Here is a 16364-nt window from a genome sequence, read left to right as displayed (position 1 = left end):
TTTCTGCAAAAACAAGCATTGATTGATTGATTGATTGAAGAATTTATTAACAGTTTGCAGAATTACAGTACATTTCAAGCACAAACTCAATACAAAGGCTGTTAACTGTGAGTGGACGACCCAATTAAGCATTACACTTGTTTCCAACAGGGTCCACCATGTTCAAATCATCAAAACATTTAGAGACGTACAAATAGACACTTCTATAGACAGAACAGGAATTCATCAAAAAAGAATTCATCAAAAAGGAGGTAAAAAGGGAAAAGAAATATATACAGTGAGGGGAAAAAAGGGGGGGGCGGGGGGGGGATTCAGATTTTACGGGGGCCAGTTTCGAATTGCAGCCATCCGTAGGTGCCCTTTGAGAGCGGTTTTGAAGGAGTCAAGGGATTCGCATGTCTTAATGACAGTTGGTAGGGCGTTCCACATTTTGGTGGCATAGGAGCGAAAAGAATTTAGTCCCTTGTTTGTGCCGAATCTGGGTTGTACATGGTTCGTTGCACTCCCTCTGGTGTTGTGGGTGTGGACTTCGTTAACATTAAGGAAGTATCTAGACAGGTACATGGGTATCTTGGTGGTGTATCGAATCTTGTGGACCAGACCCATTGCAAGTTGCTGTACTCTGTCGTCGACCCTAAGCCATTCCAGCCTGTCGAAGTGGGCAGGGGTGAGGTGGGTTCGGGGGGCTAGATCAAGTAGGAGCCTGACCAGTTTGTTTTGGGAAGTCTGGAGCCTGGTTTTAAGGGCCTTTGAGGTGCTGTGGTACCAGGAGGTGCATGCATAGTCAAAGAAACCCTGTACAAGGGCTCCTGTTAAGGTCTTCAAGGTGTTTTTGTTGACCAGTGAGGAGATCCTGTAGAGGAATCTTGTTCTATGGTTGACTTTTTTGATTACGTTGGTGGCCATTTTATCACCGGAAAGATTAGCCTCCAGGATGGAACCTAGGTAGGTAATTTCATCTTTGCGTGTGATAACATTGTCACCCACTCCAACCAAGAGTATACCTAGCGCTAAGGTAAAAGTGCAATATATCAGCTACCTATTTCCTTAAACAGATGAGACAAAATAGCTAAATCAAATGAGCATGAGCTATAACAATTAAGTGTATCGACTAAACAATCCAATAAACAATACAACAATAGAAAACAAGCGTTCGTACAACTAGTTAACAACAAGTAGGTCAGGCTACTACTACTTTTATATTTCTACTATTTACATTATTGTTATTACTGGGTTTATTGCAAAAGTGCCTTTAGTGAGGTTATTGTGATTGGAGTGTATTTGAATATGCTCACTTTTCTTATTATTAATATTCCCTACTTGATGTCAGTATGTTTTGAAAAGACAACAGTTGAGTACTAAGAGCAGCTTAAAGCTAAACAAAATTAATGTATATTCATTTTGCACTATGGTTGTGATGATTAAGAATTATGGCACAATTGCACAGCCAACCCTTTGCACCATATAATGGCAGCTAAATGGAAGCAGTAGCAGTACTGAAGAGATGCACTTGGATGTATTTATGTGATAACTTTGAGGTTTATTGAGATTGATGAAGCTAAAGAGTTTTATTGTAAATGTTGAAAATGGAAAGATGTACTTTTATGGGACAACAGGACACACAACAACATTACATACTCACCTGTTTAACACGTTTAAGGACAATACACATTCATTCACCTACACAGACATGCCATACCTACCTGGAACACACACACGCAACCTGGAAAGAGAACAATAACTGTACACTTACACATTTCTTACCCACCTTGAACCTGACAAAGGACTTGAACAAAAACAGACATTATTGCAGTATTGGGAAATGTTTTATTGATTGTTATAATTGATTGATTGTATTGTGAATAAACTGAGAGGAAAAATGGAAGCGAAAGAGAACAGTTCTGTCTTCTCATTTCTGTGACTGTTCACACTGTTTTTCAGACCAATATTCATCCAATTGTAAATGTGGTACCCGGCCTGGCTTGGGACCCGTTACATATTATTAGATTTATATTTTATAGGTACTTTATGAGGTATCATGGATGTATTATTAGATTTATATTGTATAGGTACTTTATGAGGTATCATGGATGTATTATTAGATTTATATTTTATAGGTACTTTATGAGGTATCATGGATGTATTATTAGATTTATATTTTATAGGTACTTCATGAGGTATCATGGATGTATTATTAGATCTATATTTTATAGGTACTTTATGAGGTATCATGGATGTATTATTAGATTTATATTTTATAGGTACTTTATGAGGTATCATGGATGTATTATTAGATGTTGTGTAACGTGTCATGTACGATGTAGCATTTAATAATGTAATGTAGCTTTGAAGTGTGATTGTATTTCTTCCTCTTGGTCAGTTCACACTTGGAAAAGAGACTTGTGTCTCAATGTGTTTTTACTGGTTAAATAAAATAAAATGTTGGCCATGTGTAAATCTACAGTCTATTGTTACAATTACAACTAATATGTTGTTGTTTTGTTGTTGTTTATCAGACGCTGTCGTCCTCATTGAGCTACAAAGAAGAAACATGGATCCTGGTCAACCAACTACAGGGTCAGTGTCAAATGTTTCATATTTATTTACTCTTTCAAATGTGTGAACATGTTCTATCAGGAGTAGTGCGTTATAATGTAATGTTATACTGTTATAATGTTATACATTAATGTTATGTTCTATCTATCAGATGCAGAGCGATGGAACAAAGCTTTAAATTTAACCTTTATTTCAAGAGAATCCATTGAGACCAAGGTCTCTGTTCACATGACCTCTGTACCGTACAAGAAAGATTGATTGAAATATGTATTAACAGTTTTCAGAATTACAGTACATTTCAAGCACAACTCAATACAAAATGAGACCATGACGCACTTGTTTACAACAGCTAGGGTCCACCTTGTTCAATTCATCAAAACATTTAGAGACGTACAAATAGACACTTCTATAAAGCCCAAAACAGGAATTCATAGAGGAGGTAAAAAGGAAAAAAAATCAAACATATACAGTGGGTTTGTTGAACTCCCTCTGGTGTTGTGGGTGTGGACTTCATTGACATTAAGGAAGTATTTAGACAGGTACATGGGTATCTTAGTGAAGTATTTAGACAGGTACATGGGTATCTTAGTGAAGTATTTAGACAGGTACATGGGTATCTTAGTGAAGTATTTAGACAGGTACATGGGTATCTTAGTGAAGTATTTAGACAGGTACATGGGTATCTTAGTGAAGTATTTAGACAGGTACATGGGTATCTTAGTGAAGTATTTAGACAGGTACATGGGTATCTTAGTGAAGTATTTAGACAGGTACATGGGTATCTTAGTGAAGTATTTAGACAGGCACATGGGTATCTTAGTGAAGTATTTAGACAGGCACATGGGTATCTTAGTGAAGTATTTAGACAGGTCATTGGGTATCTTAGTGAAGTATTTAGACAGGTACATGGGTATCTTAGTGAAGTATTTAGACAGGCACATGGGTATCTTAGTGAAGTATTTAGACAGGCACATGGGTATCTTAGTGAAGTATTTAGACAGGTACATGGGTATCTTAGTGAAGTATTTAGACAGGCACATGGGTATCTTAGTGAAGTATTTAGACAGGTACATTGGTATCTTAGTGAAGTATTTAGACAGGTACACGGTTATCTTAGTGAAGTATTTAGACAGGTACATGGGTATCGAGCCTAGTTTTAAGGGCCTTAGAGGTGCTGTGGTACCAGGAGGTGCATGCATAGTCGAAGAAACCTTGTACGAGGGCTCCTGTTAGGGTCTTCAAGGTGTTTTTGTTGACCAGTGAGGAGATCCTGTAAAGGAATCTTGTTCTTTGGTTGACTTTTTTGATAATGTTGGTGGCCATTTTATCACCGGAAAGATTTGCCGTGTGTGTGTGTGTGTGTGTGTGTGTGTGTGTGTGTGTGTGTGTGTGTGTGTGTGTGTGTGTGTGTGTGTGTGTGTGTGTGTGTGTGTGTGTGTGTGTGTGTGTGTGTGTGTGTGTGTGTTGAAACAGCTCATATAGAAGAATCATAAAGTTTAACATCTTAACTACTGACATTTGGAAAGCTTGTGATTCTTATCAGCAGACACTACTTGTGAAATCAATCAGTGGTCAGTGGTTCTCAAAGTGTGGTCCGGGGACCCCCAGGGGTCCTTGAGGAGGTTCCAGGTGGTCTCCACCAAAAGGAGGAACAGATTAACTAGTTCAACCTTATTTTATACTTTGGATATCAGGGCCGGTTCGGGGGGGGGGGGGGGGGGGGTGCTGATATAAGCCAAAACTAATTTATTATGGAATACTGTAATCAAGTATTAACTGTCCAACGTCCAACTGTGAATATCAGGTCAAAGGACAGCAGTGAAGCAAGACTTTTATTGCAGTCGATGGATTGAAGTTGGACGATTATCTGTGTTGTTATCTGACAGATTAATATATAGATTATCTGTGTTGTTATCTGACAGATACAGATTAATATAGATTATCTGTTATGGAACTGTGTTACTGTCTGACAGATTAGGCCTACTGCACAAACAATATAAAAGCATATTATCAAAAGGACAAAGTACACTGTACTTTAATCATCTGTCAGAAAGCAACACAGTTCCCTAAAAGATGCCAAGTTGCCAACTTCATTCCATTGACTGCAATTATAGTACTTTGACCGTGGGGCGCCCGCTGGCCTAGCGGTCCAGGCACATCATGCCACATATAGGCTCTGGCCTGACAGGGCGGCGCTTGTTCGAGTCCCGTTCATGACCACCTTTGCTGCGTCTCTCTCTCTCTCTCTCTCTCTCTCTCTCTCTCTCTCTCTCTCTCTCTCTCTCTCTCTCTCTCTCTCTCTCTCTCTCTCTCTCTCTCTCTTTCCTCTCATTCTTCACTTCAATGGAGGCAGAAAAGCCGAAAACAACAAATCTTTAAAAAAAGAAAATGAAAAGTACTTGGACCGCCTACCGCTTTATTGATGTTGGACAGCCAATAAATTTAACAATTAATTGATTACAGTATGGTCACTGTGGTCACTGTGGTCAAATGTACATGCCACTTCCAAAATGGTCACTTCTCTACTGTCCTCATCAACAACAACTATCTGGTGTATTAGCTGTGACATCTGAAAAGGCATCATTTTCATTATTGTGCATGAACATGGCAGGTGAAACACGTGAGTTTATACATTTTGGCAGATGATGAAACATATGAACTTATGTCCTTAGCCTATGTCAACAATTCTGTCGTGCCTAGCAATGTACATTCCCTTATATACATAGCAGCCATTAAGAATATGTGACAGTGTTTCTGTAAGTGGAGTGTGGTCATGGTGCAGACAATGAGGAGGAAACGTGTTAGGGTACCACAGAGAGAGATTGAGTCTGGTTGGAAGGACCTGTAATCTGGCTTTGACTGTAAAGGTGACTATATATCCTCATCAACTGCATAGTTCTTGAATATTGTATGAGATACGGTGTGGTCTGCATCGGGAAGGCAAGCTAGCTTCCTCTGTAGTTTTAAACCAGTCCAGTGTTGTTGTCGTTTACAAGGTACCTCCGCGCATTGACCGGTGATATATGGTGTTCTGTATCAATTACAGTATACAGTACTCCTTACTGAGATCAAACAGTTGGTAATAATGTCCTCAGAAACTGCTACAGATTCAGAGTCAGGTCGAACCCAGCACAGAGATACTCCAGTTCTCACACAGAGGTCATTGAGGTCAGGCCAATCTGACCACACCCCAAACCCAGTAGCATGCGAGTCCATTTTAAGGTTGGGCTTTCTTCTGAACCCCAACCCCCTTTTTGAAACTAGCTCCTTGCCACTCACCCTAGACACTTCCACTTGGTTTGAGCATACATATATAAATCATAGAGGCAGCACTGGATGGGAGGGGAATCCCAGTGCCGTCTCTATTATTTATATATCTATGCTCAAACCAAGTTAGCTAGTTTCAAAAAGGGCCCAAGAAACTAGGCTGGCCCTCTGCTGCCAGGACGGCACTTTACGCCGTTTCATATCTAGAACCAGAGAAGATCTAGCAAGTTCCCTGACAGTCGTGTCATCACTGACATGTTTAACATGTTTATCAAGTGAGCCAGCACACCCCCCCCCCCCATTATCCCTCATTCTGTGTGTGTGTGTGTGTGTGTGTGTTGTGTGTGTGTGTGTGTGTGTGTGTGTGGTGTGTGTGTGTGTGTGTGTGTGTGTGTGTGTGTGTGTGTGTGTGTGTGTGTGTGTGTGTGTGTGTGTGTGTGTGTGTGTGTGTGTGTGTGTGTGTGTGTGTGTGTGTGTGTGTGTGTGTGTGTGTGCTAAAACGTAGGACATTTCCCAGCACTCCTCCTCCTCCTCCAACAATACGGATAGATTTAGAGCCAGTAAAACCACCTCTGTCATCATGTGTCATTGACCTGAAACCAGCCTGATGTTGTTAGACTTTGATACGGAACATGTTTTTACAGCTCATAGAATCATAAAGTTTAATATCTAACTCACATTGTAAGAAGCACTTCATTATTTACAAGGGACGGTACATATACATAATGATGTCATTTCTCTTGTGAAATGTGGATAATTGGTTGGTTGTCATGGTGATGTATAAATGTAATGTTTATGATGGTTGTCATGGTGATGTATAAATGTAATGTTTATGATGGTTGTCATGGTTTCAGGGTTGATCATCAGAGAGCAGAGTCTCCTGTACCCAGCTGTGTCTCCATGAAGAGTGACCAGTCCAAGGGAGGATACATTAACTTCAAAGATGGACACCAGTCTACTGATCAGAGGTCAGCATGTAAACATGGACATTTTGTGTATTTACAGACCGATTTACCAGCAGTAAAACCTCCTGACCTCTACTGTCTCTGTTGTCATGTTGCATTGACCTGAAACCTCCTGACCTCTACTGTCTCTGTTGTCATGTTGACCTGAAACCTCCTGACCTCTACTGTCTCTGTTGTCATGTTGACCTGAAACCTCCTGACCTCTACTGTCTCTGTTGTCATGTTGCATTGACCTGAAACCACCTGACCTCTACTGTCTCTGTTGTCATGTTGACCTGAAACCTCCTGACCTCTACTGTCTCTGTTGTCATGTTGACCTGAAACCACCTGACCTCTACTGTCTCTGTTGTCATGTTGACCTGAAACCTCTTGACCTCTACTGTCTCTGTTGTCATGTTGCATTGACCTGAAACCTCCTGACCTCTACTGTCTCTGTTGTCATGTTGCATTGACCTGAAACCTCCTGACCTCTACTGTCTCTGTTGTCATGTTGACCTGAAACCTCCTGACCTCTACTGTCTCTGTTGTCATGTTGCATTGACCTGAAACCTCCTGACCTCTACTGTCTCTGTTGTCATGTTGACCTGAAACCTCCTGACCTCTACTGTCTCTGTTGTCATGTTGCATTGACCTGAAACCACCTGACCTCTACTGTCTCTGTTGTCATGTTGCATTGACCTGAAACCTCCTGACCTCTACTGTCTCTGTTGTCATGTTGACCTGAAACCTCCTGACCTCTACTGTCTCTGTTGTCATGTTGCATTGACCTGAAACCTCCTGACCTCTACTGTCTCTGTTGTCATGTTGACCTGAAACCTCCTGACCTCTACTGTCTCTGTTGTCATGTTGACCTGAAACCACCTGACCTCTACTGTCTCTGTTGTCATGTTGCATTGACCTGAAACCACCTGACCTCTACTGTCTCTGTCGTCATGTTGACCTGAAACCTCCTGACCTCTACTGTCTCTGTTGTCATGTTGACCTGAAACCACCTGACCTCTACTGTCTCTGTTGTCATGTTGACCTGAAACCTCCTGACCTCTACTGTCTCTGTTGTCATGTTGACCTGAAACCTCCTGACCTCTACTGTCTCTGTTGTCATGTTGCATTGACCTGAAACCTCCTGACCTCTACTGTCTCTGTTGTCATGTTGACCTGAAACCTCCTGACCTCTACTGTCTCTGTTGTCATGTTGACCTGAAACCTCCTGACCTCTACTTTCTCTGTTGTCATGTTGCATTGACCTGAAACCTCCTGACCTATACTGTCTCTGTTGTCATGTTGACCTGAAACCACCTGACCTCTACTTTCTCTGTTGTCATGTTGACCTGAAACCTCCTGACCTCTACTGTCTCTGTTGTCATGTTGCATTGACCTGAACCCTCCTGACCTCTACTGTCTCTGTTGTCATGTTGACCTGAAACCTCCTGACCTCTACTGTCTCTGTTGTCATGTTGACCTGAAACCACCTGACCTCTACTGTCTCTGTTGTCATGTTGCATTGACCTGAAACCACCTGACCTCTACTGTCTCTGTCGTCATGTTGACTTGAAACCTCCTGACCTCTACTGTCTCTGTTGTCATGTTGACCTGAAACCACCTGACCTCTACTGTCTCTGTTGTCATGTTGACCTGAAACCTCCTGACCTCTACTGTCTCTGTTGTCATGTTGACCTGAAACCACCTGACCTCTACTGTCTCTGTTGTCATGTTGACCTGAAACCTCCTGACCTCTACTGTCTCTGTTGTCATGTTGCATTGACCTGAAACCTCCTGACCTCTACTGTCTCTGTTGTCATGTTGACCTGAAACCTCCTGACCTCTACTGTCTCTGTTGTCATGTTGCATTGACCTGAAACCTCCTGACCTCTACTGTCTCTGTTGTCATGTTGACCTGAAACCTCCTGACCTCTACTGTCTCTGTTGTCATGTTGACCTGAAACCTCCTGACCTCTACTTTCTCTGTTGTCATGTTGCATTGACCTGAAACCTCCTGACCTCTACTGTCTCTGTTGTCATGTTGACCTGAAACCACCTGACCTCTACTTTCTCTGTTGTCATGTTGACCTGAAAACTCCTGACCTCTACTGTCTCTGTTGTCATGTTGCATTGACCTGAACCCTCCTGACCTCTACTGTCTCTGTTGTCATGTTGACCTGAAACCTCCTGACCTCTACTGTCTCTGTTGTCATGTTGACCTGAAACCACCTGACCTCTACTGTCTCTGTTGTCATGTTGCATTGACCTGAAACCACCTGACCTCTACTGTCTCTGTCGTCATGTTGACTTGAAACCTCCTGACCTCTACTGTCTCTGTTGTCATGTTGACCTGAAACCACCTTACCTCTACTGTCTCTGTTGTCATGTTGACCTGAAACCTCCTGACCTCTACTGTCTCTGTTGTCATGTTGACCTGAAACCTCCTGACCTCTACTCTCTCTGTTGTCATGTTGCATTGACCTGAAACCAACCTAATGTTGTTGGACTTTGATACGGAACATGTTTAAACAGCTCATAATAAAGTTTTATATCTAACTCACATTGTAAGAAACACTTTCCAGGCACGTTCACACATAGACATCAAATAACAGGCCAAATCATGCTTTACCTACAGTATATAGACTGCCCCCCCCTTGTATGGAAACATAGCCTACTACAAACCTACATCAAATCTGGGAATACATTTCTTGCCAAGAACTTTCTTCGCCGAAGTGTTTGTAAACCTGAAACCACCTGACCTCTACTGTCTCTGTTGTCATGTTGACCTGAAACCTCTTGACCTCTACTGTCTCTGTTGTCATGTTGCATTGACCTGAAACCTCCTGACCTCTACTGTCTCTGTTGTCATGTTGACCTGAAACCTCCTGACCTCTACTGTCTCTGTTGTCATGTTGACCTGAAACCTCCTGACCTCTACTGTCTCTGTTGTCATGTTGCATTGACCTGAAACCTCCTGACCTCTACTGTCTCTGTTGTCATGTTGACCTGAAACCACCTGACCTCTACTGTCTCTGTTGTCATGTTGACCTGAAACCTCCTGACCTCTACTCTCTCTGTTGTCATGTTGCATTGACCTGAAACCAACTGACCTCTACTGTCTCTGTTGTCATGTTGACCTGAAACCTCCTGACCTCTACTGTCTCTGTTGTCATGTTGACCTGAAACCACCTGACCTCTACTGTCTCTGTTGTCATGTTGACCTGAAACCTCTTGACCTCTACTGTCTCTGTTGTCATGTTGCATTGACCTGAAACCTCCTGACCTCTACTGTCTCTGTTGTCATGTTGACCTGAAACCTCCTGACCTCTACTGTCTCTGTTGTCATGTTGACCTGAAACCACCTGACCTCTACTGTCTCTGTTGTCATGTTGCATTGACCTGAAACCACCTGACCTCTACTGTCTCTGTCGTCATGTTGACCTGAAACCTCCTGACCTCTACTGTCTCTGTTGTCATGTTGACCTGAAACCACCTGCCCTCTACTGTCTCTGTTGTCATGTTGACCTGAAACCTCCTGACCTCTACTGTCTCTGTTGTCATGTTGACCTGAAACCACCTGACCTCTACTGTCTCTGTTGTCATGTTGACCTGAAACCTCCTGACCTCTACTGTCTCTGTTGTCATGTTGCATTGACCTGAAACCTCCTGACCTCTACTGTCTCTGTTGTCATGTTGACCTGAAACCTCCTGACCTCTACTGTCTCTGTTGTCATGTTGACCTGAAACCTCCTGACCTCTACTTTCTCTGTTGTCATGTTGCATTGACCTGAAACCTCCTGACCTCTACTGTCTCTGTTGTCATGTTGACCTGAAACCACCTGACCTCTACTTTCTCTGTTGTCATGTTGACCTGAAACCTCCTGACCTCTACTGTCTCTGTTGTCATGTTGCATTGACCTGAACCCTCCTGACCTCTACTGTCTCTGTTGTCATGTTGACCTGAAACCTCCTGACCTCTACTGTCTCTGTTGTCATGTTGACCTGAAACCACCTGACCTCTACTGTCTCTGTTGTCATGTTGCATTGACCTGAAACCACCTGACCTCTACTGTCTCTGTCGTCATGTTGACTTGAAACCTCCTGACCTCTACTGTCTCTGTTGTCATGTTGACCTGAAACCACCTGACCTCTACTGTCTCTGTTGTCATGTTGACCTGAAACCTCCTGACCTCTACTGTCTCTGTTGTCATGTTGACCTGAAACCACCTGACCTCTACTGTCTCTGTTGTCATGTTGACCTGAAACCTCCTGACCTCTACTGTCTCTGTTGTCATGTTGCATTGACCTGAAACCTCCTGACCTCTACTGTCTCTGTTGTCATGTTGACCTGAAACCACCTGACCTCTACTGTCTCTGTTGTCATGTTGACCTGAAACCTCCTGACCTCTACTGTCTCTGTTGTCATGTTGCATTGACCTGAAACCTCCTGACCTCTACTGTCTCTGTTGTCATGTTGACCTGAAACCTCCTGACCTCTACTTTCTCTGTTGTCATGTTGCATTGACCTGAAACCTCCTGACCTCTACTGTCTCTGTTGTCATGTTGACCTGAAACCACCTGACCTCTACTGTCTCTGTTGTCATGTTGACCTGAAACCAACTGACCTCTACTGTCTCTGTTGTCATGTTGACCTGAAACCACCTGACCTCTACTGTCTCTGTTGTCATGTTGACCTGAAACCTCCTGACCTCTACTGTCTCTGTTGTCATGTTGACCTGAAACCTCCTGACCTCTACTGTCTCTGTTGTCATGTTGACCTGAAACCTCCTGACCTCTACTGTCTCTGTTGTCATGTTGACCTGAAACCACCTGACCTCTACTGTCTCTGTTGTCATGTTGCATTGACCTGAAACCTCCTGACCTCTACTGTCTCTGTTGTCATGTTGACCTGAAACCACCTGACCTCTACTGTCTCTGTTGTCATGTTGACCTGAAACCTCCTGACCTCTACTCTCTCTGTTGTCATGTTGCATTGACCTGAAACCAACCTAATGTTGTTGGACTTTGATACGGAACATGTTTAAACAGCTCATAATAAAGTTTTATATCTAACTCACATTGTAAGAAACACTTTCCAGGCACGTTCACACATAGACATCAAATAACAGGCCAAATCATGCTTTACCTACAGTATATAGACTGCCCCCCCCTTGTATGGAAACATAGCCTACTACAAACCTACATCAAATCTGGGAATACATTTCTTGCCAAGAACTTTCTTTACAAGTGTTTGTAAAGGTGTCTACTTTGTGATGACGGCTATGGCCATTTTTAGCCTTTTTATTTCAGAGAAGTGTAAAATCCTCCAGTGAACATTCTAAACATTAAACGGTTCCTTATGTTCCTGTCAGGGTTGATCATCAGAGAGCAGAGTCTCCTGTACCCAGCTGTGTCTCCATGAAGAGTGACCAGTCCAAGGGAGGATACATTAACTTCAAAGATGGACACCAGTCTACTGATCAGAGGTCAGAATGTAAACATGCACATTTTGTGTATTTACAGACAGATTTACCAGCAGTAAAACCTCCTGACCTACTGTCTCTGTTGTCATGTTGCATTGACCTGAAACCACCTGACCTCTACTGTCTCTGTTGTCATGTTGACCTGAAACCACCTGACCTCTACTGTCTCTGTTGTCATGTTGACCTGAAACCTCCTGACCTCTACTGTCTCTGTTGTCATGTTGACCTGAAACCTCCTGACCTCTACTGTCTCTGTTGTCATGTTGACCTGAAACCACCTGACCTCTACTGTCTCTGTTGTCATGTTGCATTGACCTGAAACCACCTGACCTCTACTGTCTCTGTTGTCATGTTGCATTGACCTGAAACCTCCTGACCTCTACTGTCTCTGTTGTCATGTTGCATTGACCTGAAACCTCCTGACCTCTACTGTCTCTGTTGTCATGTTGACCTGAAACCTCCTGACCTCTACTGTCTCTGTTGTCATGTTGACCTGAAACCTCCTGACCTCTACTGTCTCTGTTGTCATGTTGCATTGACCTGAAACCTCCTGACCTCTACTGTCTCTGTTGTCATGTTGCATTGACCTGAAACCTCCTGACCTCTACTGTCTCTGTTGTAATGTTGCATTGACCTGAAACCTCCTGACCTCTACTGTCTCTGTTGTCATATTGCATTGACCTGAAACCACCTGACCTCTACTGTCTCTGTTGTCATGTTGACCTGAAACCACCTGACCTCTACTGTCTCTGTTGTCATGTTGACCTGAAACCTCCTGACCTCTACTGTCTCTGTTGTCATGTTGACCTGAAACCTCCTGACCTCTACTGTCTCTGTTGTCATGATGACCTGAAACCTCCTGACCTCTACTGTCTCTGTTGTCATGATGACCTGAAACCTCCTGACCTCTACTGTCTCTGTTGTCATGTTGCATTGCCCTGAAACCTCCTGACCTCTACTGTCTCTGTTGTCATGATGACCTGAAACCTCCTGACCTCTACTGTCTCTGTTGTCATGTTGACCTGAAACCACCTGACCTCTACTGTCTCTGTTGTCATGTTGACCTGAAACCTCCTGACCTCTACTGTCTCTGTTGTCATGTTGACCTGAAACCACCTGACCTCTACTGTCTCTGTTGTCATGTTGACCTGAAACCTCCTGACCTCTACTGTCTCTGTTGTCATGTTGCATTGACCTGAAACCACCTGACCTCTACTGTCTCTGTTGTCATGTTGCATTGACCTGAAACCTCCTGACCTCTACTGTCTCTGTTGTCATGTTGACCTGAAACCACCTGACCTCTACTGTCTCTGTTGTCATGTTGCATTGACCTGAAACCTCCTGACCTCTACTGTCTCTGTTGTCATGTTGACCTGAAACCACCTGACCTCTACTGTCTCTGTTGTCATGTTGACCTGAAACCAACTGACCTCTACTGTCTCTGTTGTCATGTTGACCTGAAACCACCTGACCTCTACTGTCTCTGTTGTCATGTTGACCTGAAACCTCCTGACCTCTACTGTCTCTGTTGTCATGTTGACCTGAAACCTCCTGACTCTACTGTCTCTGTTGTCATGTTGACCTGAAACCTCCTGACCTCTACTGTCTCTGTTGTCATGTTGACCTGAAACCACCTGACCTCTACTGTCTCTGTTGTCATGTTGCATTGACCTGAAACCTCCTGACCTCTACTGTCTCTGTTGTCATGTTGACCTGAAACCACCTGACCTCTACTGTCTCTGTTGTCATGTTGACCTGAAACCTCCTGACCTCTACTCTCTCTGTTGTCATGTTGCATTGACCTGAAACCAACCTAATGTTGTTGGACTTTGATACGGAACATGTTTAAACAGCTCATAATAAAGTTTTATATCTAACTCACATTGTAAGAAACACTTTCCAGGCACGTTCACACATAGACATCAAATAACAGGCCAAATCATGCTTTACCTACAGTATATAGACTGCCCCCCCCTTGTATGGAAACATAGCCTACTACAAACCTACATCAAATCTGGGAATACATTTCTTGCCAAGAACTTTCTTCGCCGAAGTGTTTGTAAAGGTGTCTACTTTGTGATGACGGCTATGGCCATTTTTAGCCTTTTTATTTCAGAGAAGTGTAAAATCCTCCAGTGAACATTCTAAACATTAAACGGTTCCTTATGTTCCTGTCAGGGTTGATCATCAGAGAGCAGAGTCTCCTGTACCCAGCTGTGTCTCCATGAAGAGTGACCAGTCCAAGGGAGGATACATTAACTTCAAAGATGGACACCAGTCTACTGATCAGAGGTCAGAATGTAAACATGCACATTTTGTGTATTTACAGACAGATTTACCAGCAGTAAAACCTCCTGACCTACTGTCTCTGTTGTCATGTTGCATTGACCTGAAACCACCTGACCTCTACTGTCTCTGTTGTCATGTTGACCTGAAACCACCTGACCTCTACTGTCTCTGTTGTCATGTTGACCTGAAACCTCCTGACCTCTACTGTCTCTGTTGTCATGTTGACCTGAAACCTCCTGACCTCTACTGTCTCTGTTGTCATGTTGACCTGAAACCACCTGACCTCTACTGTCTCTGTTGTCATGTTGCATTGACCTGAAACCACCTGACCTCTACTGTCTCTGTTGTCATGTTGCATTGACCTGAAACCTCCTGACCTCTACTGTCTCTGTTGTCATGTTGCATTGACCTGAAACCTCCTGACCTCTACTGTCTCTGTTGTCATGTTGACCTGAAACCTCCTGACCTCTACTGTCTCTGTTGTCATGTTGACCTGAAACCTCCTGACCTCTACTGTCTCTGTTGTCATGTTGCATTGACCTGAAACCTCCTGACCTCTACTGTCTCTGTTGTCATGTTGCATTGACCTGAAACCTCCTGACCTCTACTGTCTCTGTTGTCATGTTGCATTGACCTGAAACCTCCTGACCTCTACTGTCTCTGTTGTCATATTGCATTGACCTGAAACCACCTGACCTCTACTGTCTCTGTTGTCATGTTGACCTGAAACCACCTGACCTCTACTGTCTCTGTTGTCATGTTGACCTGAAACCTCCTGACCTCTACTGTCTCTGTTGTCATGTTGCATTGCCCTGAAACCTCCTGACCTCTACTGTCTCTGTTGTCATGATGACCTGAAACCTCCTGACCTCTACTGTCTCTGTTGTCATGTTGACCTGAAACCACCTGACCTCTACTGTCTCTGTTGTCATGTTGACCTGAAACCTCCTGACCTCTACTGTCTCTGTTGTCATGTTGACCTGAAACCACCTGACCTCTACTGTCTCTGTTGTCATGTTGACCTGAAACCTCCTGACCTCTACTGTCTCTGTTGTCATGTTGCATTGCCCTGAAACCTCCTGACCTCTACTGTCTCTGTTGTCATGATGACCTGAAACCTCCTGACCTCTACTGTCTCTGTTGTCATGTTGACCTGAAACCACCTGACCTCTACTGTCTCTGTTGTCATGTTGACCTGAAACCTCCTGACCTCTACTGTCTCTGTTGTCATGTTGACCTGAAACCACCTGACCTCTACTGTCTCTGTTGTCATGTTGACCTGAAACCTCCTGACCTCTACTGTCTCTGTTGTCATGTTGCATTGACCTGAAACCACCTGACCTCTACTGTCTCTGTTGTCATGTTGCATTGCCCTGAAACCTCCTGACTTCTACTGTCTCTGTTGTCATGATGACCTGAAACCTCCTGACCTCTACTGTCTCTGTTGTCATGTTGCATTGACCTGAAACCAACCTAATGTTAGGAACATGATTAAACAGCTCATAATAACGTTTTATATCTAACTCACATTGTAAGAAACACTTTCCAGGCACGTTCACACATAGACATCAAATAACAGGCCAAATCATGCTTTACCTACAGTATATAGACTGTCCCCCCCCCCCCTCCTGGTATGGAAACATAGCCTACTACCTCAACTCTGGGAATACATTTCTTACCAAGAATCTTCTTCGCGGAAGTGTTTGTAAAGGTGTCTACTAACATATCTATAGTCACCAATGTGTTTGTAAAGGTGTCTACTAACATATAGTCACCAATGTGTTTGTAAAGGTGTCTACTAACATATCTATAGTCACCAATGTGT

The 16364-nt window shown here is 43.3% G+C and overlaps 1 protein-coding gene across 1 annotated transcript in view; it reads left to right on the top strand.

The window, feature by feature from the left end:
- Positions 1–16364, top strand: part of LOC306920458 (protein NLRC3-like) — a gene marked incomplete at its 3' end in the record, with an annotated part of 67302 nt that overhangs the window by 18960 nt on the left and 31978 nt on the right. Inside the window, exons 3-6 of the mRNA XM_079497216.1 lie at positions 2517–2577; positions 6678–6791; positions 12140–12253; positions 14429–14542. Of these exons, the coding sequence (XP_079353342.1) occupies positions 2552–2577; positions 6678–6791; positions 12140–12253; positions 14429–14542 (368 nt within the window). The 5' untranslated portion in view covers positions 2517–2551. The remainder of the gene's footprint in view (positions 1–2516; positions 2578–6677; positions 6792–12139; positions 12254–14428; positions 14543–16364) is intronic.

This window comes from Electrona antarctica (assembly GCF_951216825.1).
Source record: "Electrona antarctica genome assembly, chromosome: 3".
Lineage (NCBI taxonomy): Eukaryota > Metazoa > Chordata > Actinopteri > Myctophiformes > Myctophidae > Electrona > Electrona antarctica.
This window is presented reverse-complemented; position numbering and strand designations above follow the sequence as displayed.